General features: G+C 40.2%; 1 protein-coding gene across 5 annotated transcripts in view; it reads left to right on the top strand.

Annotated features, from left to right (window-relative positions):
• The window catches only part of enox2 (ecto-NOX disulfide-thiol exchanger 2), a 157,272-nt gene that overhangs the window by 49,764 nt on the left and 80,822 nt on the right, over nucleotides 1-26,686 (top strand). For all 5 annotated transcript variants that reach the window (XM_054597611.1, XM_054597610.1, XM_054597608.1 and 2 more), the window contains one exon: nucleotides 24,047-24,193. In XM_054597611.1, coding sequence (XP_054453586.1) covers nucleotides 24,047-24,193 — 147 coding nt within the window. The remainder of the gene's footprint in view (nucleotides 1-24,046; nucleotides 24,194-26,686) is intronic.

Here is a 26,686-nt window from a genome sequence, read left to right as displayed (position 1 = left end):
GCTGAGAGCGTGGTTCAGTGGTTTGGACCGGGGAACAGGGGTGTCCGTAGAGATTGCCTGTCTGGAAAGCAGCCATCACTCTACTGTAATAGAGACTGAGAGCCCATTTATATGGCTTTTACTTTGGGAAGAAGGAATGGCTTTTGGGCGGGGTGGAGTAGCATGAAAACAAAATGGTACCAGAATGGATGGACAGAACGTTACCAATAATGCATTATTAATAGCGTAGCAGCCTGTATGTTTCCTGTCTTAAGGGGCACCTGCCTCTCAGTGATGGACTAAAATAACGTAGTTTAGTCGGTAGAATTGGTCTGCAAGACTATTAAGTTCATTTTCTGAACCATGTTTACTTGATAACTTGGTTCTCTGTGGAAAGGAAATTGGGGGAAAAAACAGGAATTTTCCATTCGCAAGACACATTTTCTTTTTGTGGTGATTTTCGTTGGTGAAATTCTTCCATGAACAAACTCACACTCACAGATCCCCACTGTGCAGAAGCTTTAATAGCACATGAGAAAAAAAAAAAAAAAAGAACCCTATCTGAAATGTCATTGGAAGAGCTGTGAAAAGGTTTGGTGTTTGAGCTCAAAGGAAGCCCTGTCCTTGCATGTTTACTGCGCTGAGCCTGGCTAAAGTCAGACCACCGCTGCTGGATAAATGCAAGGCTTTTTTGTGCTCAGCACATCTTGCTTGCCAATATTAGCTTGGTTTCTCTCCTGCTTTCTGAGGAATGGAAGGTCAGCATTTATGGGGGGAATGATACAAAACCAGTGTTACATTTCCATGAGGGAATAGGGTGTAGTTTTCAGTTGGGTTCTTTTTAAATTACAGCTCTGTCTATTTCGGGGTCGTCGGAATGCCGTTTGAGGTCAGCGTTTGTGTCAACTTCAGAGCTCCGTGTCATGGCAGTGACGAGTTGAATTGAGGACAGCAATTCTACGTTCCAAAGCCAGACACTTAACAATCAGGCCACAGGAGGAAGGTGCACAATTTGGTACAGAAAAGCTTTTTTTTGCAGTCTTGTTTCTACCTTTCGTTACTATTTTAATACAACAATGACGCCTGAGCTGGATGAACTTATTTGCTTTGTGGTTTTGTATCTGCGCTGGAATTGATCTCCGCTCCTCCAGTGATGCAGAGTATTAAATAACTCTGTACCTCCGTTTCTGTGGGAGTCCAAATGAGTAATTGGTTTTCCTTTAGAGCTGCTGGACACCTTTTTATTAAAAGAAAATAAAAATAAATTAGTAGCCCATCTCGGGAAGCATTTTTTCAACAACATATTTATTGTGAGTTGTAAAAGTGCTGAGACTGGGTCATGCCGTGGTGGACAAGAGGCTTTGTTGCATGTCATTCATCTGTCTCTCTCTGTCGTTCTCCCACTCACTCACTAATGAATGGCTTATTTACAATATTCTTTTGAGCATGTCTCTGGTAAACAAAAGATTTAAGGAGATGTTTTGAAGGATTTTGATTTGGAGAGACTCAACTTCACAGATCTGTTGATTAAATCATATAATATATAGGGGGACAGTCCTAGACCACAGTTTGTGCTGAGCATGGCATTTCACAATTTTCAACATAAACTTTCAAGTGCTCTATTGGGCTGTACCCAAATATTCTCTGCTGGAGGTGTCGCCATAATATGGCGACACATCTTCTTAATGACCTCAAACATATCTCTGGCATATCAGATATATTGGCCTGGTCTAACGATCAATCCAGCCCTATTTAAGACTGCTGAGACTAGAAAATAACTTGACTAAAGTCTTAATCCAGTCAGCTGCACAGTTTAATTTAAATTACATTACATTACAGTCATTTAGCAGACGCTTTTATCCAAAGCGACTTACAATCAGTAGTATATTACATATCATTCACCCATTCACACACTGATGACAGGCTACCATGCAAGGTGCCACCATCAGACTCTAACTAACATTCATGCAACATCCAGTCCACACCGATGGCATGCCCAAGGACACATCAACTGCCGAAGCCGGGTATCGAACCACCGACCCTCTGATTGGAGAACTACCTTGCTCTCCACTACGCCACAGCCGCCCTAAATGTACTGTCGATTGGAGTTAAGTTGCAGAAGTTAAGTTTGTTTTTTTCCAAAACAAATGTCACCAAAATCCCTCTGCTCCTTAACCTGCGTTGTTTTTCGTCTCAATCAGTCCAGGTCTATGCATCTTTAACTGCTCTTTGACCTGTCTCTCTGTGTTTGTGCCAGCAAACTAAACTTTTATTTTTGGCTTCCAACATCCCATCCACCTTTCCTCCACCCGCTATACGTCAAGATGGTTATTTAGATGATCTGTCCTGGATGCTGAATGTCGTTCCTTTGTGGAGGCTGTGGGCTTAAGGACATATGCTGACAACAGCTGACTTCACATCATGGCTCTGAACACAGCCATTACAGACAGGGAGGTAATTGGATTCACAAATCAGCCATCGCTCCGGGTTTATAGTGGCACTGGGCTTTATGGGTCATATTTCAAAGACTGGTGGGCAGTTTGTCAGAGAGGGGGCTCGATGGTAACGAGAAACTGGGAGAGTCGGAGGAGAATCTGAACTCTCCTATTGCCTCCGAGACACAATTGGGGAGAGACACACAGATAAGGAGTGGATCTGGAAACCTGTACGTTTTGTCTTAGGTGAAATGAACAGAAATACTAGCGATGCTTTGATTTGAAATTGTAATTCTCACTGTCCGACCTTGCCCTTGTTTTCTTTCAGTTTATCTGGTTGCCTTTTTTCTGCTTCACGTGGAACTTGTAAATCTAAACCACTTATTTTATACGTATCTATTTCTTCCCGTTTTGGATGTTTTCTCCCTCGTAGACAAATGAAATATCTGCCGAGTCACAGGGACGTTGATGATGAATTGTGCGTGTGTGTGTGTGTATGAGACTGGGTGGGAGGAAAAGCTCAGGGTATCCTCTTGCTGTCTGCCTCTCCCAGAGCTGAACGCACTGCAGGTTCTCCGTCATGCTCTCTGTGCTTGTCCCAACAGAAGTCAGGGAGTAAAATCGATATGAAGATTCATTATTGTGTCCAAGTCGAGGGCTGCACCAACAACCTGCATTTTTTCCAGGTCTCTAGTGAGTGTCCAAATGGTTCCCTTTTCTGACGAGCGTTGAGCTTTAGCTTGTTAGTGTGGTCCCTGGACCGACGCTGGGCTGAGGAAAAAAAAAAAAAAGATTGGACCAGCCTCAAGGGTAATGTGCTGTGGCTCAGTGCTGCTCAGATCAGCACCAGCAACAGGCAAACCAGGGGTCCAAAAACATATCGTGTGTTTCTGAGGAATCTGAAGGGGAAGGGTACCCCCTGCTGTATTTGAATTATACTTGTTTCTCCTGGGCGCTTAAGATGCCTTAAATGAAACATTTCTTTGTATTGATCTGCATTGCATCAGTTAATGAAGTCTTCACAAGTGAAAACTGCAGGCTAAGACCATTTCGTCAATGAACTATTAATACTTGAAATGGAATTTAATCTATATTTGCACTGCATTGGATTCTGTCAGTCTGCTTTTCTAACATGAGGATTATTTGGTAGGTTTGCTCTATATACACTTTCAATGTGCTTTCTTTGAAGGGTAATGATAGGTTGAGAATGGGATGTCCTATATGTGATGCCAGTAAGTCAGCAGCTTATGTTTTGGTGGACTTGAACTGCCTGAGCAGAAAAAAAAATTGGAGAACAGCAGAATGATAAATTCTGCCCCCGAAGGCCACCGGAGCATTTTGATGCTTATTAAAGGTGCTGGTGTGTTGAAGTCATCAAATTAACTTGAATCTGTCACAATGAAGTGTCATTGGCAGACGTCAGGAGTGATTAGTTCACTCTAAACAGCCCCGGGATAGAGTGAAACGGATGATATAAAGGTCGTCAAAGTGGCAGATATCTCTCAATTCACTCCATCTAAAAAGAGTTGCTTATAAAAATCTACTTTATTGCTTATGTTATTTCAAAACATAGATATTCACAATGTCCACACATTGTTTAGAAAGATGTAATTACTGATTTTGCAATGTTATAGACTGGATACATATTTATTTTAATAACTCCCCCCTCATAATAACTCACTATAGTGTCAAGTTGAAAGATAATATTACTGAAAATGTGCTTATTATGGTTTGATAATAATTTCCCAGAGATTAAAGATTGACAATAAGCCTTAATCGAAAAGGAATGACAAAGGGGAATGGCTTATGGCTTATTGAGAGCTTTTGCTTTCATAGAGAAACCCATTTTATCCGGAGCGCCCACAGAGTACATGTTTGATTTGGCGGTCAGTGGAGCAGCCAAATATTGTGCTAGAGAGCCAGTCAATAATTTGTGTCTTTTGATTTTCTAGTGTTTCATTTCCCTCAAATCTCAATTGGACTATTAACAAAAAAGTGATACAATGGCATTACTTTTGCTCAGCAAAAAAACTTAACATTGTTCAACTCCAATTAATTTTATACCAATGTTAAATCTCCTACATCTTATAAGGGAGATAATACAATAGTAAGAAATTTGCACTGACTTCTGTTTTAAGGACCTAAATGTGTTGGTACTATCGTGATGGAGACAAATGTCAACTTTGATGTTAATATCATCCGTTTTGCATTATTTTCTTTTTACTCCTTTTGAGAATTTGGTGCTGTTTGTTTCCCTGTTGCAGAGCATCATGCTAGTCACACTGTCTTGCACAGAAAGACGATAAAAAATCCGGGACATACAGCAGCACTCATCTCTACTTGCCAGTTCAGACTATCCCATTTTCAGATCGCTGTTGGAATGAAGCTGGAATGAAGCTGTCAGCACCAACGACCGTGAGAACAGTTTGTGATAGTGCTTGTGCATGCATGTTGTTCCCACACTTGGATGCTTTATTTGTGTGTTTATTCTGTCTATATGGAAATGTGTGCTGTTGGAATTGAGAGAGCTCCACATCAGCGTACGCTGCTTCTGTCAAATGAGTATTAACATGTGCTTTCAGAGCCTAAAATGCATCGCTATTAAGTAATAATTGTCTTAATATGTTGGATTGCAACGGACATTTTCATTATGGATTAATCTGCCATTATTTTCCTTACCTAACCAATTGATCTATACAATGTTGGCAAATGGTGAAAGATGGCAATTACAATGTCCTGAATGCTAGGTGACCTTTCAGATCGCTTGTTTTGTCCAACCAACTGTTCAAAACACAAAGAGAATTCAGTTTACTGTCAAACACGACTAAGAAAACCAGAAAATCCTCACATTTCAGAAAATGGAATCAGAAAATGTTTGGTATTTTGCTCCATAAATGACTTAAACGAATAATTTTGTGCTTATTCAAAGCTTGCAGAGTTTTTGACTGTTGAGGTGAAACTCAAGGGACAGGAGTAAGAAAAGTACGAGGTAGAGGTGAAATAATGCTTCTTCTTAGGACACATTTTAGAAGCTTCAGATCTCCGGCCGTAACTACAGCTGTTCTGAGAACGAGGAACATGCCAAGAACCAGACTGTCGCTTGGAGGGTTGGCACGGTTTGTTACAAGTAATCATCACCAAGCAAACTATGATGCTAAAGGTTTAAATGAAATAATGTATGTAGTAAATAATCATCCTGGCACTACGTTTTGTTCTTGTCACACCCTTTCTTTTCAGTTTCCTCTCTCATCACATTAGCCATTGATAACGATGTGACCTCAGTCCCCAGTCTGTCATATGCGATGAGTGATTGATGGATGGATGGATGGATGCCATGAGGAGACAGGAGAGAGGAAAGAAACAACAGATGAGTGGAGACAAGCTCAGTCAGAACTTAGCCTCCGGTGCTGTCCCTTAGCATGATCTATGGGGCTTCATTTGTTTGTGCTGTTTTGGTAATTAAGCAGGGGATGCCCACTCAGTAGAGTCTGGCTGTTGGCTTAGTTTCTCTCCTAATCTTCCCTTAAGACCAGATAATTAATGGCGGGATGGCAGGCGTGTCCGCAGTGCGCACTCCTTCTGTTAATGGAAGGGATTCATCTTGTTTACTCGGTTTACTCCATGTTTCCTTATTCAGAGCTTGGCCAGGGTGTCATGTCCGAGGATTTGAGATTTGGCATCCGTCCAGGCGTCTAATGGCAGATGATATCGTGACAAGTCCTGCAGCAGACATGGATATTCTCAGCTAGGATTTATCCCGCATCCTAATTGTCTGACTTGTATCATCATCGTTTGTTTCAGGCATGTGTTTATGGGATTTTGAGAGTGTTGAAAGGTCAAGCATTACAGCCGAATCATCCGTCCAAGTTTACGCTTTATGTACTTTTCATTTTTTAATTTAAAACATTTATTTTACTGTGCATGTTAAAGGATCAAGCTGTTGATAGTCCAATCCAAATCCTTACAGTTGTAACACAAATCCCATTAAAAGACCAAAAGCACCATTGATATAGATATATAATAGAGTAGACCCAAGCCTAATGCTTCCTACCTAATACACAAATCAATATACCTCGATTGATCACAAATACATATATTTTGATTTCAGAAAAAGGCTAAATGATGTCATAAAACGTCAAGAAAATTGTAGTTTTTGGCAAACGCTACTCAAACAGTAGAATTGGTTGTTTATGTTCGTTGTGATTTGGTGCACTAGAGAGCATTTACCTCAGCAGAATGATGTGCATGTATTTAGGATTGATTTAATGTAAGCTACAGTGCTACATCGTAATGACTGAACACGTCACCCAGTACAATGGTGTTGCTCATGGTTGTGTTATTTATAGTCTCTTGCCAACAATGGGTTTCTATGGTACTGAGGAATAAGCTATCTGAGGCAATACTAGTTATAGAACTGTATGAACTGTCGACTACCATATGAGCTCAGGATTGTTCCCTCTGATCGTAGATATTAATACATTTAATATACATGTATATTCATTCCTTGAGTTGGCTGGATGTGGCTTGTCACATATACTAGTGGGCATGTGCTTGAAGGTAAACAGAGCAGTGTAGAAATGAGAGATAGCCCCATGGTAGAAGCGTTCCTGTGGGCAGCTAGCTGCTCAAATCTCCCCCGGAGCAATGTTTTGACAAAGGCTTCTGAAGAGCCGAGCCGTCAGCATCAGCCTCCTGAACAGACCCTCATTAGCCAAAACGCACCACCAACGAGAACCGGCGAAATGGAGACTCCACTCCAGCAGCACTCAACAGCAAATGTCTTTCTAACTACAAATTCATTTTGGAATAAGGGATTTGTTGGGTGAGAACAAGGCGGGGAGCTGGTTAGTGTTGGCTGGTGAAGTGGGTTTCTCTGTATAAGGGACATGTCACACAGATTCACATTAATGTGGATCCCAGGGAGAACTTAATCCCCAGCTGCTGCTTGAAGGTAAACAGAGACGTGTGGTGATTGGACATAATCCAATGGTAGACGAGTGGTTGAGGGTTGTGTTTTTAATTGTCTTTGTACATGTTGCCTGCTGCTGAAGCCTCCAATCAGGTCCTTGAGTTTTATGGAGTATAGTTAATGCGACTATTGACATGCAGATAAAACACAACTGCCCAGATAGCTGGTTCCAAAACAGTGATTGGTTTATGGATGATTTTCTCAACGAAGCTTAGAGCTCTCAAGGGCACTTTACCCCAGTGATTTTTTTTTTTTATGAACATATCACAGTATCTTCATTAGCAGATGGGGATTACCAGTTTCTCATAAATTACTGAAAAAAAGTTTTCTTGTTTCTCCATTAAGAAAAAATCTTGGCAAATGTACCGTGCAATGTGATCAAAAGCTAAGAAAAGCAACTAATTGGACGGTGAGGAAGAATCTTTTAACTGCTTTTTTCCAAAATCTGGACTGAACTTTGAACCTCGAAATTTACAACAGTATGAATGGATAGAAGCATCTATAAACTCACAGAGCATTTTAATGGGACACTTTTCCAATTTTCCTGATATTTTTATGTGGGGAGGGCATGAAAGTATAAAATAAAAAAATGCCCACTTGAGTTTACCCCCATTGTTTCTGGCTATTTGATGCAGGTCAAAACCCAGCTATATTTCCCTCTCCTAATATTCATTTGGTGAGCCATAGCGGTTTGCTGCCTCCTGCCGCTTGTCCTACGGTACAATTGTGAATAGAGACCATAGTTTATAGCAGTCATAAAACCACACAAAGGGTGCTGGAGCGGTAAAATTCCATAAATCAGTTTCCCATTCATTTGCATTGACAATCATAACTCCTTTGGAGCCAGTCCAAAATCACGTAGCCAAGAATGAACATCTTGTTAAAGTTTAGAGGGCGTCTGCCTCCCCGCTGAAGCCCTTAGGAACATATTTCAGCAGTATATCAAATGGAAATCTGTTTTCTTTCTCTTCTTCTTCAGACGTATCGGGTTGTGTGTCAGTCTAAAATCAATCAATGGAGTTAGCAGTAGTGTCAGCAGTTTTTTTTAAGTCATCAGATGCCATGTGCATTTGTCTAGAGGCTGTCCTGCCTGGGAATAAAAACGCAGAAGCTATCACTTCCCATTTGAACATCTCCATGAGTTTGATAATGATGAGTTTACAGCATATCATGCAAACGTGATCAACTTTACTTTCCAGATCTTTGAGCAACAACGTTACAAACGTGAAGCAGCATCTCGACACTCACTATCATTCATTAATTGTCTACGATGGTCTTTTGAGGTTTTCAGACCAATGGGATGGAACTGGGTCTTGTAGTACAGACAGGATTAGGGTCCTGCTGTGGTCCATCCAGAAATAGCACAGGCTGGTTGCCGGCTGCTCTGGGACTGAGTTGTTACTGGAGGGCTTCAAGGTACTTAGATGTCTGACCATGTTGGAGTCTCACTGAGGTCGGTTCTATATCATGAAAAATGTTTCGCTAATCTGTTTATAATTCTTCCACAAATCACTGGTGCGTCAGTAGATTATTTTGTCTACCCCTTTATAATCCATGTAGTATTCAGTTTTGACATCCAGGTCCATTAGTTTTACACCACAGAATGTGTTAGACAACCCTAAACAAATGTAATGTTCTAGACTGAAGATATTGGATTAACTAGATTGTTTCTCCTTTGATGAAAAGAGGCAGGTATTGTATACAATTGTGGATAATCATGACAGTTTGTGACTCAGTCTCAGTATAATAGTAAAGATCTGTCTACAGCTTCGGTACACTAGAAGTACAATGTTGATGTTATTTGTTCGCTAGTTTAAAGAAATAGACATTTAAGTTTTCTAATGAAAACACCTACATTTGGTGCATTATCAAAGACGAACACTTTCCCCAGATTTTACTCTCTCTGACTGCATTTGTTTTTCTGGTCGTTCATTTTCTAAAATGATCTCTTTTAAAACATAGCCAGATGTGAAAAGCAGGAAGGGAATGGGGGAGGAAACGGAGAAATGTGCCAGAGTTTCACATCAAGACTGAAGAAAGGAACAAAGACCTGTCAAGTAATTTGATAATTATACATTGTACATTGTACCTGGGTGCTATTGTTGAATGATCCTGAACAGGGCACGTGAGCAGTGAGAATTTCTGCTCCTTTCTCACAAAGCAGTTCGTTCCCTTTGTCTCTGGTAGCTTAGAGCTCGTGTTGTGAGGTACGATATGTAGGTACTGGAGTGAAATCAGGGCAGGATGGAATGGAAGGTGAGCTTTTTCAGCTTTGTTATTCCTCCCACAAACTACATGATGTAGCATTATCACCGCTGCCAGATACCAGAACGCATCTTTGTTTGTTGTTGTTTTTGTATAATTTGTGAATTACATGAAGAACTTTTTCTCAAAAAGAATACAGGGTGACTGGCAACTGCTTCTCCTCTTAGACAAGTGCTCTCTATTGATTGAGAAGAAGATTGGAATTGATTGAGAAGGAGACCGAAATCACTGAATCACTCCAGTATAAATGTGCATACTCTCCTGTCAATGGTGATGAGTCCCGTACAGGGCGAGTATTACTCCGTGGCAACCCAGCAAGTTTATCTTTGCTAAAGTCCAAGTAGTTACATTTAGAATTTAGTTGTTTTTTTAAATTGCTTGTACATAATTGCAAGAGGGTGTACGCTAACTGGTGATGAGCAATCAAAAATGTAACTAATGTTGGTGTTCTGGTGGTGGGCTTTCAAATGGAGACTGAAGAGAAAGCTGCCATTTAAAACACTCTGCTTCCACTTTGCCACCGTTCCTTAGCATTACTTCTCCACCATCACATGTGTTTTTCCTGCTCCCTGAGAGTTACTTTCTTTAATCCAATCAAAATCGAACAAAACTTGAGAAAGAATCATTCAGCACAGTAGCTGTAGACTCTGCAACATAACAATCTAATCCAGCAAACACTGCACTGTTGGCTTCAGATACCAGAAAGCTCACTGCCACCGTTCCCCACGATGCATTAGATCTCTTAATGGATATATGATACGGACTGGAAGTAGGACTCTTTATTCATTACGCGGGTTGAATGGCCTCTGCTGAGCTTGGTCGCATCCTCTAAAGCGGGATAAGTGTGATCTATGAACTGGCTAATTGTCTTTGTCCTGATCGCTTCCATGACCAGGCCATTAAGCGCCTGGGAAAAGGTCATTTCCTGTCCTATTTCTGTTGTAGCCATCAGGGGAGAGAGGGATATACTCTAGATGATGGTATTGCAATATTATTGTTTGGTTTATTTGTTCAAATTATTGAAGCTGGTCCCCTGAGAGAGGTCATGGGATGTGGAAACAGCTGGGAATGTATCATTTATTCTCCTAGAGGCCAGCAGATGGTTAACTGAGGACGGCTTCTGCACTGGGTCAGAACTAGGAGGGGAATCGAAGATAAGCCAAGGAAATGTTCATTCATAGTTTATTTAGAACTGAAATTTGGGAACAACAAGAGCAGGGACTCCTCCCTCCTTAATCCCCCATAGCTGCTGTCTGAAAAAAATTAGGTTTACTCTTAACATATGATACGGATCCAGAGTGGAACCATTATTGTTCACCCTCCAGTTTTGGCCCTCTGCTAAATAGTTGACAGGATATGAGATGTCTGTGAACTTTGTGGAAGTGGATCAATGTAGCCTGCTCTTTAAGTAACGTCTTTAATTTTCCTCAAGGCTGATTCTCTTGTATCCATTAGGGGAAGAAATAAGTGACAGGAAATACAGGATTTGCCATTTGACAAACTGCAAGGAAGCAGAGGTTGTTAAAACACAGGCAAACTTCAAGCCCAGTTTATTTACAGTTTTTAGAACAACTTCTTAAGATTTATATTTCAAAAAAGGAGTTTTGGCTTCTACTCAGAGACACCTAAGTGACAAAAATGTGATCTATTCTGGTGCCTGTTGGCGCGGGAGATGAGCAGGACAAGGACAGATTTGACAAAGTAAAGCTGTGATCGAAACATCAGTGGGTAGACGGGTAGACAGCTCCTGAGCAGCAGCCCGCAGATCACAAGTATTCACAGTATTTGAACTTGATTTTTCCCATTTAATGTTATTAATAGCAATATGTGCAGTCACTTAGGAACATGCAACTATCTCTGCACACACATCTTGCAAGGTTTACACTAAGGCTCCAACTATCAGTTTTTATTTTGTTTCTTTTTTCATTTGAATCTAAAATGTTGTCTTGTCAAAAAAGGGAAAATTGCCCATCACAGTTTCTTAAAGCACAAGGTGACATCTTCAAATAGCTTGTTTTGTTTTTGTGATTTCATTTTTTATAGATTATACTTTTCTTCAATACACCATACCAACAAATATGCAAAATATAATATAAATTATTTTGCCCAGTAAGTGTCATTTGCAGAACGGCTGACCTCGTATATCAGCCTAGTCTCATGTTTTGCTCTATTGTTGTTTTAATGCCCTTGTTCATCATCTCCGATGTGAAAACATCACATTTCCACAAAATCAAAGTGTAGCTCCAGGTTATAATTCAGTTATGGAAATCCTAGCACACCACAAAGTGTCTCTCCTGCCGGCTGCTGACAGTGTTTTCAGGTGAACACTCAGTCACACTGGATGGCTGCAGAAGAGGTTGCACCAGCATATGGTTTAAAAAGTGCTTTAGCCCGGCTTCATTGACAGTCGGCACCGGAAGCTGAGAGCATTTCAATCAGCCAACAGACACGAGTCTCACTGCCCTGCTTCACGCTGCCCTCTTTCATTACCCTTCTCTACTTCCATCACAATTAGTTTAGTGGTGAGGTCACTTTGAGACGAGATTTGGTTTGTAAAGTTTACGCCCCGCCATGCTGTTGCTCCTGCAGAGCTTTGGGTACAATGACGCAGCTAAAAAAGTGATGTGATTTGATCGACGACTTCAGGTCTTCTCGACTGGACGACTACAATTGTCAAGTTATAGGAGACAGCCTTAACAATAATGAAAAGTTATATTTGTATATTATGGATGTCGTCTCAAACTTACTATTATTTTGTCCAGCTGGCAGGATGCATCTCCTCCAATTACAGTCTGCTACCGCTGGCTGGTCCAATAACCTAAAAGAATCACCACTTTGTAGACATTTTATCCATTTAAAAGAGTGTGTTCAGAATTGGAATCAGAAGCTGTTTATATCCAAGTAAGTTACACATACAAAAAATTTGGCTCGGTGATTGATTGGTGCGTAAAAGTAAACACAGTGCAATCACATAAGACATCATTTAAAAATAGAAATATGAAAATGTATAATAAAGTATTGGAAACAAGTATGTATTAAATAGTATAACCATTTTAGCTGATTGAAGTATTTGGAAACACTGTTAACAGTTATCCCACCACTACAGATCTGCCAACACTCTTATTTTGAAACATTTCAATGCGGATGAGGTGTACATCTTCTCCAACCTCATGAGTCTCTGCCTTCCCTGTGTGCTGTTGCCATTCGACTTGGCATTCAGCATTTGATGCATTACTATTCTTCCTACAGTGGCATACTTTACTTTTGAAGCTTGCACCAGGGGTCACATTAAAATGATGATTCACTTTACCCTTTGTCACGATGTGCCTCCCTTTAAATGAGTCACAGCTTAGCTTTAGCATGCATCGGTGGAAATCCAAGGCATTTGAATGAATCAAATAAATCATTGTGTTCCTAAGTGGGTTTACTTGACTTGAGTGCAACCTGTTGTGACCCCTACTGCTCCCAGCCTCCCCGGAGTAAAACAAAGATGTTGCTTTTGCGCTCCTGTGCCCCTCTTTGGCCATTTGCTTTATTTATGCTTTACATTTCAGTGTGGCAGTTTTTTGGAATAGATTCTTCTTGACTTGTTCCCTGGTCATTACAGAATGAAGTTTATCTCGCCTCACTGACTAATTCCTTCTGGCAAATAAAAATAAAATAAAAACGCTCTGCCACAAATACATTTCCTCCCATTTTCTAGTGACAAAACAACAAGGGACAAGACACGCACACAATGAGTGCTGACATTTTCTGCCACAGGGTCCATTAGCACTCTCATGTGTGACTAAACATTGTTTATTTGCACTCGCGGCTCCAAATTTTAGCATGTCTGTTCTTCAGTGTAGGGACAAAAAAGACACAAAAAAAGCTTGATTTTAAAATTTGGTCACGTACATGTTTTTGTGTTTTGCCCTTCAAAAGTCCAGACTTTTATCTTAAAGTTCTGTCTTGATTTTGGAAGCCGTGTTGCCAAATGCAGTGACAGACACATTATGCATTTATTTGATTGTCTGTTAAATATTAAAGGGATATTCCACTGATTTGAAGCATGAAGACCAGTTTACTCATCATTATTCATTATTACGACGAGTTAAGATTTTTAGCAGAAAGCCTTCTTTACAAATGTATTCCAAACGCCATTACCAGACAGGGATGGTCAAAGAAAAGACATTAGGGCTGCAAGAAATTGCAATATGTTTTGCAATATGAAAAAAAAGCAATTTTCACCAGATGACAAAGTACCTGTTTTTTATATTTTTTATATAAAGTATAAAGCATCAATCTGGTTTACTGTGAGAGTAACATTAAGAGACTAGATCTATAAAGAACGCTGTGCTCTCGTAAACAAACAAACAAACATAACTGTCAACCCTTTGAGCAGAGATTCAGATTGAGTTTTCACAAAACTGTCTAGCAGTAGGAGTTGCAACTACTGAAAGCAAAAAAGGTGCTTTCACACTTGTATACCAATTAGCGGGTTATATCACGGCAGCATATGTGTCCCCGCTAAGAGTGCAGATCGTGATCAACATCAGACTTCACAGTGAGGACTTCAGCTTGCTGGACCAGAATTCAGAGCTCCAACTTGCGGAGAATGACAAGTAGCCATCTGGTAATGTTTCTCTTCAGACCTGTACGGGAGTTACATACCGAAATAGCATCAAAGGCAAAGAGTCGTGTTTTGAAAATGGGCCGTTGCATCTAGAGCGCTGAGATCTCACTTGAATTGTCACTCAGGAGGTCTGATACTCGTTCTCATTTCAGAGAGGGGAAAGAAAGAGAGAGAGAGAGAGAGGAAGCGTCGTGCAGAAGACAAACAATGCAAACGGCTAAGGAGCACTTTTTTACAAGCATTAATTGACACACAAGGGAATAAGGCTTCTTATCTGCTCGCATTGAAACTAAGCACAGCCTCTGGGATGTTCTGAAGTGTACTGACAAGGTGTGGGCTTTCTTTTCAAAACCAGAATAAAATGGGGTTTGCGAAGAAATCTGTGAAGTGGTGACACCGACAGTGAGTGACGAAAATAAAATCTTTTGGATTGGCTATGGATTGATTTTGCCAAATGACGCAAATGCGGCCATATTATTTTGAATGTTTTATCTTTCTTTAAACAGTAACTTGTTACCCACTTAACAAATGAATTCTCTTGGAGAAGGTAATTAATGAAATACAGACTAATTACCACGACTTAATAGAAATGTACTTGCACCCTCATGATGACCTTGGGTTATGAGTGTCTTTAATCCAATATTGACAGTGAGAAAACAGTGACAGATTCACCGAAGGCATGAGTAATGTATGTCGAGATAATGACTGACTATACTTGTCTTATGTTGTCTGAAGACAGATCGTTGTTCTTGTTTGACTGTTTCTATTAGTTTTGGGGAGTGTTTTGGGCTTTGTGACAAAAAAGGACACCATTAACATTCAGGAGTTTAAGAACGTGGATACCTAATCCAAAAGGCAAATTTACATTTTAGAATAAACACTGACCCGCTTCTGTTTTGTATCTCTGTCTAATCTGTTATTTTGAACTGTCTCCTAGAGTTTGAATATTAACAGGCCTAGATATTAATTTCAGTCCTGTAGCATACAGCATCTCAAAAAGCTGCAGTTATACATGTGGAAACAAAGCTGGACAAAGACGAGTCCAGGATCTAGCTGCTTTTAAAAGCCGGTGACAGTGATGGCAGCTGCTCATCATAAATCTCTTCTTTCCTCTTCACTCTTCCGTTCCCTCACAAAGATAAAATATAGGTGGTCTGAAGCAAATTATAGAGCAGTTAGGATTTCAGAACAGGCTGCAAATAAGACAAAAAAAAAAAAAAAAAGGATAGACAATGTAGATGGCAGCTAAGCACTGGAGTGAAGAGAAAGGCATAATTAAAAGAAGCGTACGTTTGAGAAGACAGATGGGAGAGAACTAGAACTAGAGGTGGCGTCAAATGAAGTGGAGCTTTATGGACTGGCAGACGGTGACAAAAAATATGGTGATATACATTTTGAAGCCCTAAAAGAGCAGTCAGTCCCCGCTTCAACCTAATCCCATTTTAATTAGGAGGAGTGACTCGCACCTTAAGGAATTCCCTGGTTTGCATTAAACAGTGTCAGTCACGGGATGGAGAGCTTCGGTAAGCATCGGCTCAGCAGCTGGAGAGCACACGCGACCTCACAGAGACACGACTTGGCACTGCAGCAGGTTTTAGCCACTTTGTTCAAGTCTCACGTACTAAAGTTTTAAAAGGGAATCCCCTGATGGGATTGACTCAGCAAAGAGTGGACAAACCGTAAAAGCTTAGAGATGACCATTCACAGCCGCACTCAGACACACCAAGCTCTCCCAGCCTGCCGTCGTTGATGTGCATTGGAGCCAGCGAGCCTCTCATTAGCCATTCCTCTGGAGCACAAAAACACATCGACATAGGCTGGATGTTTCTCTAACAGACTGCTAATAGCCTCACCAACTATTTAAGGGAAGAGCGAGCGTTCCAGAGGTCGTTAGCATGTGGACGCCGGTGCCAATTGTAACCACATGCCATCCTGTAATAATGATAGAGCGATTGCCCGCATGGCCGAGATGTCCTTTTGTACCGCCGCCCGATTGTTGATATGTTGATCTGACCATACGCTGCATGCATTAAAGCATCCTGTCTTTCAAAGGAAGAGGCCAGATGGTAAGAGCTCAGACATTCTGGGGCCTTGGGGATGGTAGGAAAGAACAGTTCTCCTGGGAGGACCCTACATTCTCACTTTATTGCCTCCCACCACAAGCCCGCCTCGTAGATTCATTAGTCCAGCGTTAAGCATTGCCATCAGAAGACGTTGCGCATGCACGTGTAAGCCAACTGTGACCTTATCAACCCCCAGTGTTGTCACACTTGTTCACTCACTGCATTGCAGAAAGGGCACAGGCCTTTAACAGTAGAAAGCGGATTAGTCTGTAAATGAAAGATTCTTAGTGAGTTTAATGGAATAGAGATGAGTGGATGGGAGATTTAAATAAATTAACCTTCAGTGAATTCCCCAAGGCTTGGAGGAATGACAGAAGGGGTCTAAGGAGGATTTTTTTCTTTTTTTCTCATCTCTCTGATGATATGAATAGTCATGAAATGATGAGCTAGTTGACCTGAGCTCGAGTTTGAAGAACAGCAGAAGTGAACACTGCCAAACTCAAATGTTCCTAGTTTTCCGAGTGGAAAAACAAAAATCTATTTCTCTCCCTTCACATTAATAACCATTTGCATTTTGTATTATTTATGTGTCACAGTGTGTTCCAGCTCTTGTGCCACTGTATTGGTAGAGTTTATACCGCATGCAGAGTAAGGGCAAATTTGTAAATGCACAATGAGATGTTCCAAAGCTAGCATTGTTTCAAAATGTCATCACAACATCGGGGAATAGATTAACCTTTACCAAGCTCCCAACTTTGAGAACATAATTCTTTCTACGCACTCATCATGATATTAACCCTGATTGGTGCCTCTGACATTTACTTAAAGATGCAAAATGCTTAATATTCTGGATATTCTCATTTTTTATTTATTGGGATGTGACAACTCACTGTAATGGTAGAGATGGTGGATGTCATTTTTATTATTGTTACATTTTTTTATGCTTATTTATTGTGCAGGCAAATAAGTTGAATGAATTCTTAAGTAAAGAGGTTAAAATGAAACACCAACGTCTGGTTTACGTTTGTACTACCGTGTCATTTGCAATGTGCCTTCATCATTTCAAGTGTCGATTTGTAAAAATAAATGTTATTTCTAAAAAGCTTGGCTAATATTATATTCAACTATGTCTAAGGCGATGCTAAAATCTACGTTATGTAAATGCCAAGTTAATAAAAGACTGGAATAATAGTGTAAACCCTAAAAGCTTTGCATAATAAAAACGTGAGCCATTCGGGTTATAAATATATTCATTCTACTTTTCTTAATGTTACAGTTTATCTTGGAGCTATTTGACGGCAGATGAATGAACACACACAAAACCAACCAGTGTTTGTAGATCAGTAGATGAGCTAAAGTGTTTATTTAGTACGTCCACTATCTAATCTCTACACAACATGGTGTCTGTGATGTCCTCTCCCACTGCCGTGTTTTCTACCGAGCTGACAGCTAACCCAAAAGAGCTCTTTGGTCTCTCAGCTTTTGGCAGGTCTCCCTGGTAACCATCAAAGTTAACAACTGCATCTTATTCCACTTCCCGTGGGCAGAGGTCACCATGGGTAACCGTGTCACTTTGGCCACGATATTAGATATAATTAGTTGGGTTTCATGATGTATTGCTTGTTTGTTTAAGAAAGGAGATGCACTTATGACTTCTGGTGACTAGTAGAACTACTAGTCACCAGAAGTCATAAGTGAGCCTATGTTGAATACACTTCCTGTAAGTCGCTTTGGATAAAAGCGTCTGCTAAATGACTGTAATGTAATGTAATGTAATGCTGTCCAATATATTATTGTCTAATAAGAACAACTTGGAACTAAATTCAGAATAGGAATTTCTGCCTCTCAGCCTTTCCCATCTGTCTCATTTCCTCTGCTGTCTGTGTCGTTGTCTGTTCGCAGACAGCAGAGCATAAAATGCAGCTCAAATAAAAGAGTCAGAAACAAAGCAGGACGCTTTCAGTCATTCATTTCCTTTGTTAAAATTAGCAAAGCCTCTGGGATTGTGCAGCTGCCCGAAAATGGCCCTGTGTCCACCACTTGTATGAGCTGCCTGTTGTTTTAACTGCCCCTTTTGTCTTTCGCTATAAATACACAGGAAGTAAAAAAAACTTGGCTGATAGCCTCATGAGAATCATGAGCTGACTGGCATGCTTTGGCATCCATTGCTAAGCCCCATCAGACAGACACCTTGTTTATACATCTGCTAAGGGCACTCATGATTTAAGTCAGCTACCTTTATTTAGGAGTTCATAGTCATATGTCCTGTTTTTCTGATGGTGACCGCAGGCTATGAATAGAGCAATATCTCATTTTGTTATGCTGACTCATCTTTAGCGAGACTTAATGGCGGTCTTGTGACTTTCATCAGTAACCTTTCAGGTGACTAAAGGCTAATTTGGGATCCCTGTTTTGTAGACTTGCCAGCTGCCGCCCAACAGAACCCAGAGTTATAGCCTGTGACCTTCGCTTCACGTCTGCTCTGCAGTCATCGTGATGCAGCGTGATTCTGAATGCTATCAGAATGAGACTTGTGACCTGCATGTCTAATGTAATGGTGACGGACAATGTGACCTCTCTTGATTCCTCTATTAATCCGTCATTAGAAGACGTGATGCCCTTTCCACTCCGACCACTTATCGTCCACATGGTCTGCATTACGAATGAAGATGTTAACAACATGGGCTCTATTTCAATGGACTGTTATTGGTTCATATTTGTTGACTTATAAGGATGAGCTGTTTTCCTCTGTTTTATCTCACTGTAAGTTGAATATCTTTTGGACTGTTGGTTGGACAAAACAAGCAATTTGAAGGCGTCACCTTGGGCGTTGGGAAACTGTGATGGCCATCAGTTGGATTGAACCATGTGTACTGACAATGTGGGCAGAAAGAGTGCAATTACAGACTATTTCAAAAAGAACATTGTACTTGATTATATCCTCACAAAGAAGGCTACATTCAGATGAAATTCATTTTTCTATTCCCAGTAGGTTGACTGCCCACAGTTACTCTGTTGGTCAGTTCTCTGTGCTAATCAGTGATGTCTGAAGTTTAGAGAGAAAGGAGCTGTAACAAAATGTAATAAAAACCAAGAACGCTTGGCTTCATGTTTGTAAAGGAACAATGGCTCTGAGAATTCTTGCTCCCAGTTCTTTCTGCTGTGCTAAATCTGAGTGAATCATGAATGAATGTTTTCCTTTTAATAGCATTAATCCAGGAAGTTCCAACTGTGAGCTCATGGCCTCGTAAAACTACACTTTTAATTGTTTTTGGCATTTTCCAGTTAGTTTTTTTTCTACATTTGTGTGTTGTATCTTTTGACCATATGAAGTAGTGCAATTAAATATACTCTTAAATTGCTCCACCTACAATATTAAACTTATTTTTGCTGCTGATTAAGATGCAGCTCTGTGATTATTTCTCAATGGTTTTTAAAACGGTTCATTTTCAAGAAAGATGGGAACATACAAGGTTGGAGAACATTATGTAGTTCTTCATACAATACTACGTCCCAGGGAGGTTTTTAATATTTGGCATTTAAAACATCCTTTATAGCTCTTCAGATTTTGTCCTGATTTGATATTTGAATGTGGCAAACCACTTTGCCTGTTTGAAGATGCAAATCAGTGGAGCTGGGAGGTAGTTTGTTGTGGTTAAGTAATGAATTGAAATAGTCAGAGAAGGAAATTTACCTCTGAGGTTGGAGATATGTTAATTTTGTGTGCCACCATCTGGCCCCTTTGCCTTGTTCAGATGAATGAACGTGTAGCACTCGACATGGCCTTTATACAGTACTGTGTCTGTTTCCCAGTGCTATCTGAGATTAATAGTCCACTGCTTAGCCCCCTCCCCCCCACACACACACACACTTAAGCACTTAGCTGCAATGTTGTGCTGATGCACATTTCCTACAGCTCTGCATTATTCATACTGCACTGCTGGGTTTATTAGCTGATAGGAGTTAGATTAAGACTACAGGAGAATGAGACAAACATGCTACCAGGACAAACACTTACAGTTAATGATGTGATCTGTACACAAAGATCTAAGGTTTGATCCCCACAGAAGCCAGTGTGCTTTAAAATCCTAATGAAGAAGGAAATGATGAAGTCATACTTTATGTGATTGCTCTCAAACCTCTCATGTTTCACGACTCTGTGTTGACAGGAACCTTTTTTCACTTTCACGGCATAAATAATCTTTTTGTAGCAGACGGTAGAGTCAACGTAAACTGCAACTAGCGTTAAATTTCATATCAATAGTATTCTCTTTTTTTTTCTGACAAATTATTGAATCTATAAAATATTAAGAAAAAAGTATAAAAAAAACACAGATTCAAAAATATGTCTGATGTCCTTTTTATATTCTTGTTTTTGTCCAAAATGCAAAGGTGTTCACTTTACTTAAGTAAAGAGGCAAATATTAACATTTAAGTAACTTTTTCAACAGAAAATACCAAAAAAAGTAACTAATACTTAAACATTCAAATCTATTACAGAGTGACTTTTTTATATCTTCTGGCGATCAACCAGGTAATTCATCGACCAATAATTACAGCTGTCCACAATTCAAATAACAATACAAGTTCCAATCTCTTTGACATCAAAAAATGTGTGTTTTGCCTTGATTTTCATATAATGAGGACATTGTGTTCAGCGCACAGTTCTCCACATTCTCCACAGTGTAGATGCATAATTTGGTTTCACATCCAAGACAGTTAAATGTTTTTTTAATGACCCACTGAGTTTCATTGCATATTCTAATGGTCCCGTCTTTTTCCTGGCCCACTATACCATTAATGGGGCATGTTGTTAATGCATCCTTGACGTGAGATCAGGTCACTTTTCATTTCTTGTGTCTCACCCTCAGTCTACAGAGCATTATGTTTGTCTGTTAGTTCTGCATTTGTTCTGCACTCCCTTCCATCCAAATCCTCCACCTTTCTCCACCCAGCCCTCCTGGTATTTATTTTCCTCCATCCCCCCTGGGGGAGTGCTTTTCACTGACATCACTCTTCCCTCTGTCCAGATGTTGAAACTTAAACACATCATCCATCAGCCTACAGACAAAGGAGTAGCGCAGCAGAAAGGGGCGGTGACCCAGCGAAGACTTTCTTAACATGCGTGCTCACACAGAAACACTCCGGTCCTATAAGCTGTGTCGCCCAACTTTAAATCAACATATGTTTCTTTTGTGGGCCGTAACTTTCCAATATCTGGTTCTGAACAGAAGATAAAATAAAATGAGTACAGCCAAAAGCTGTTTCATTGAGTCTGAATCTGTAGAATGCTTGTCTTCAACTCTGCCTCAGAGGTCTACTGTAGTAACGCTATCACTCTAGAGCAAGATAAGCTACCGAAATGCACACAAAATGTACTGGATGCAGTCAGTCAGCAGCTCTGCATCAGTTTTTAAACCACATTTATAGGCCCAGTCCTCCTAGAAGTCCATGTAGGAGACGGGGTTGTGAAATTTTTGGACCAACCCAACCGGCACTATGAGCAAAAGTAGCTTCTCTCCATGATCCCGATGTAGAATAACACAGTAACTGCTTTAGCTGTATGTTATTTCCCTGTCAGCTGTTCAGCACTGTTTCGCTCTTTAATGGCTCTTGGCCATTTTTTTTTTCACGGCAACTATCATGCCATCGACTGAAAGCCTGTCTCTTGTAAAACTGTTTATTGGTGACAGAGTTAACATTGGCAGAGTAATGGATTTATTTCACTCTCGACACCATTGGCGTTGATCGTTAAAGAAGTGTGACAGATGGATGCTGAGTAGAGATCGACTCGAGGTCTCCGTGTGTGAGCTCAGTCAGAAGATCTTTTAAGACCGACTGCAATAAATACACAATCACCTCTGCCTACATGTAACAGAAGCGTGAGTTTGTATCAGCATAGGTATTTGAATTAGAGCTCCTTTTTATATTTCGTCACAGATTAGAATGAAATATTGGAGAAATATAATCAATGCCTTTGCAATCTGGGTTGCCATGAAAATGCACCAAAACACACATAATGGAACAATTCTCCAAAGCAGAATGTAAGAGTCTTCATTTTGTTAAGTAGATTCTGTGAAACAAAGACCACAATTAAAATCCTTTATAATTATGTTGACACTTAGAGCTCGGTCTCAATTAGATTATAACTGTTAAGGGTCCTCTTGACCGCTGATGGAGCCACATTAATGTGGGGCTTCTGGTTTGTTGTGCAATAGAGGGGGAAAAAAAACAAATCTGCGCACAAAGAAGAGTCATGAATTTTTCATGACTGTAGACCGAGTCTCCCCAGGTCCCTGCTCTGAATTATAAACAAATACACAACTCTTAAAGAGAGGAAACTAGCTGATACATCAAGTTAAGTTGTTTATCATTTATTAGGGACTCCGGAGCAAACTCGACATTGTTTTTGTTTTCATTACTTATGGATGTAAGTGCTCTTTTTTCCTCTTGTATTCATGCTATGACTGATGATTGTGTTATTGTGAGATAGCAGTGAAGCAAAATCAAAATGCTAAAGAAAACCTTGCCTCCCTCCACTGAGCTGACTGATAGATTGGTCTCATTATACAGCACATCTGAGCTTGAATTTTTCTTTTACATTGTAGAAGGACTTTTACATCCTGTTCAAATTAGAATGAGATGCTGTTTTTGTGGAAGTGCTGATTTAATCTGGAGTATTATTCTGAACAGCATTATTTCAGATCATTTTGGTTTTGATTGAAAGAGAAGGAAGCGGTGCGTGTGTCTGTGTGCTTGTGCACAAACAAAATATTGATTCAGGGGTCAGCCAACTAGTGCACTGTTGTGCTTTGTATGTGTCAGGGATCAGGTCAAAAATATTATTGTGAAGAAAAATAAAATCCTATTGCGGAATTAAAATAAAATTCATGAAATTGAATTGAAATATCAACAAGTTCCTGATATGTACTCACTCAAAAGATTCTTTAAAAATGAGCAATTCAAAGCCAAACTTTTACTTGTATGAAGGCTGCGACAGATGACTGTTTTCTTTGATTAATCTCACGATTATTAGATGAATTTGGGCTTTAAAACATCCGAACATAGTGACGAATGGCCTCTGCCATTTCCAAAAACCCAAGACTACATCTCCAAATTTTGTTTTTCGTTTTCCAACAGTCCAATATGTTGCAAAGTCTCTCATTTGAGAAGCTGGAACAATCAATTCTTCTGAATTTCTGCTTGAATAATTACTTCAATGATTAATGGATTATCCATAGTGGTCTATATGTTATTCTCAAGTTCCTGCCGAGTAATCAATAAGACGACTAATTGTTTCTTCTCTATTTTGCATTCACATATAAATCTTTACAGATCGATTTAGACTGAGAAAATAATCTCATAACAAAACACATGAATTTCAGCCAATGTGTGTTTTGTAGAATTTGATATAAGAACTTTTAGTAAAAGAATTCTAACAGAATCACGTTTCTATCCATTGTATTTGATTTTATTGAACCCTGACCATTACTTTTATGGTTTCACCAGTGCCGCTGTCATAAGCACTGTTGACTTAAAGGTGTTTTATGAGGTCTTCTGTGATGTGTGTCTGAATGAAGCCCACAGGGTTTGGATGTGAAAAGCACAGCAGCGCTGGAACCTCTTGTCCCTTCCTCTTCTTCATGTTTCACGGGGTTTTCCCCCTTTGGTCGGGGGCCATCTCTTCATTTACTATAACGACGTGCTCTGTGTCTTCCAGGACTCAACACTCTGCCCTTTGATCCGTCCGCCAACAACGACCCCCTCCAGTTCAGCAGCTCCAGTGGGCCACTGGTGACCGAGTGTCCTCCTCTGGACAGCACAGTCGAGAATACCAAGAAGAGGAAGCGGGCCAGCCTGCCTCCAGGTACTGACAACAACTACCTCACAAGTGTCACACTGTCACCGCTGCAGGATTCTCCGTGGTGTCAAGTCCTCACCGTTTTTGCCCCTCAGCCATGTCGAATTTTAAATGCAAGTGCCCGTAATGCTCAGCAGAGAATGCCTCCCTTCATTCAGAAAAGCTTTGATACAACAGCTAGATCTTCTACCTTGAAATTCCTCTTCCCTCTTCCTCCACTAACTAATAGCAGCGATGGGAATTGTTGCATAATCCTATCGTTTGGTGGCGGTATGGGGGTGAAAAAAAGTGGCTTAGCTCCGTCTTTGTTGTTTTCGATTAGCTTGCCATGTCCTGAGGCTCTGGTTGTCTGGCCCTTTTTTTTTTTTTTTTTTTGGAGGTCAGGCAGCTGCGGCAGGAAACTGCTCCGCTGAGATTGTGTGCCTGACTGTCTGTTACCGTGCCAACACCACCGGCCAATCAAAGCTGCAAACATGCCTTCAGCTGTCTCTCTCACACACACACACACACACACACACACACACACACACACACACACACACACACACACACACACACACACACACACACACACACACACACACACACTCACCTGTCACACAAACGGATGCGCTGAGAGAAGTGTGTCCGTGCAGATGTGTGTTTTTGTACGTTACAAAGTGTGCTATGATGAAACAGTCATTTCAGTTGGCGGGTTCCAATGTGTCAAATTGAAGAAGAACTTTCTAATTAAACAATTAAAGAAGTACTGAGTAATTAATTGCTTTGTAAGTAATTGAAAGAAGAGGGCACTTAAGACGGAGAGGTGTTGTTCCGTGTTCTCTGCTGGCTTGGCGATGCTAATTGGACTGGATTAACACTCCACATTAACACGGCTCTAATCAACAATTCATCTTTCATTCACATCCTCACGTGGACGAGTTGAAGTCTTGATAAAGTTTAATTTCATTTCAGTTCAGCGACCATGTCAAACTATGATTGGATAATGTATCATGGCAGATTGTCAAACAAATGACCAATGTGTGTCCAAATGATTGATTAATTTACACGCTATGTGTCACATTAAAATCTTGTGTAAATGACAGTTTTGCACTTTCAATGAAGTTCAAAGAAAATCAGTACTCCCGCTAAAAGTTTTCAGGCCGCTGATGATGCAACCCAGACTCACTGAAACCCTGGGAATTCACAAATGATCCAGAACACATATGAATGCAGCTTCTCAATCAGTAAGTTAATTGTGTTACAGAACCCTGCAGCATAGTGTATGTAGATATATTTAGTGTTTTGTAGGTTGTGTTAGATTTAGATTTTTAAAAATGAGCAATGAGTTCTCACTAGTCAGATTTTCCTGTTTTCTACCCTCACAATACCATTTCTGTTGTGCACAATCACACTGTCTAGTACTTATATGCAGGTTTTTCTCTGCCAGTCTCTGATAAAAGTTAATGTGCTCTCCCATTGTCATGCCTACACAACATTCAAAGTCCTTTTTCTCTTAAGTCGCTAGAGAACGATTCACTGCTTCCTAATGTTTGAGTTTATCTTTGCTTTACAAATGCATCTGAATTAAACAATAGTTAAATGTTCAGCGGCGGAAACCAAATTGCTTGTGGTTCTAGGGGCTACTATGTGTTAGTTTCAGTTTGAGCCGGATGGCAAGATGCACAGTTATGTGTAATGGTGAAGCGTTTCGTCGTGCTGCTCAGCTGTCAGAACGACACATTTCATGTGTGAGGTCTTTGTCATGCAAATGTAGAAAGCGGATTAAAAAACATAGTAACGCGTATGAATGTCCTAGAAATGTGCTTCCTCCATGAGAACACTAGCCGGAGAAATCCTGTACCCCATTAATGGAAAACAGGTTTATAGTTTATGCTAGCTACAATCCGGTGCTGGAGGAAGCTAAATGTTGAAGGTCTCGGTCAGCTCTTTGATGGAGCGCCAACTCATTAGCAGCCATGTTGATTGAGTCTTGTTAAATGGACCCTAATGGATAGATTTCTCTCATTACAATTGCCATTACACTTGATAATCCATCATGGAGCAACACAAACACCTTTCTTAAACATTACACAGATGGATTTTATGTCAATAATTGGTTAAGAAGAAAACAAGCTGACTGCCTGTTCGACAAGGCCAACGAGGAATCCAGGTCATTTCAGACTCAAAGGACCCCTCATTTATTAATGATCTCTTAAACCTCCACACCAAGACCAAACAACAAGCAGCCTGATGCATAATTCAAGTCCTGTAAACAGTTACTTCCTGTAACGTTTGAAGTTGCATTGATATTCACTCTGCTACAAAATAGAGTCCACTCACGACACTCGGACTCAGTGTGACTAACTCGTATGAAACGGCTCTAGAGAAATTCATTTAATTGGAATAATTTCCACTTGGTAGCAAATTCCTCTTTTACTAAGACTTGTTTATAAAAAAAAAAAAAAAAAAAAAAAAGAGATGTGCTTCTCTGTCTTGGATCCAGTAGAATTGAGTCAC

The sequence above is a fragment of the Anoplopoma fimbria genome, chromosome 4, assembly GCF_027596085.1.
Source record: "Anoplopoma fimbria isolate UVic2021 breed Golden Eagle Sablefish chromosome 4, Afim_UVic_2022, whole genome shotgun sequence".
NCBI classification, from domain to species: Eukaryota; Metazoa; Chordata; class Actinopteri; order Perciformes; family Anoplopomatidae; genus Anoplopoma; species Anoplopoma fimbria.
The sequence above is the reverse complement of the archived record's forward strand: the minus strand, read 5'-3'. Positions and strand labels throughout refer to the sequence as shown.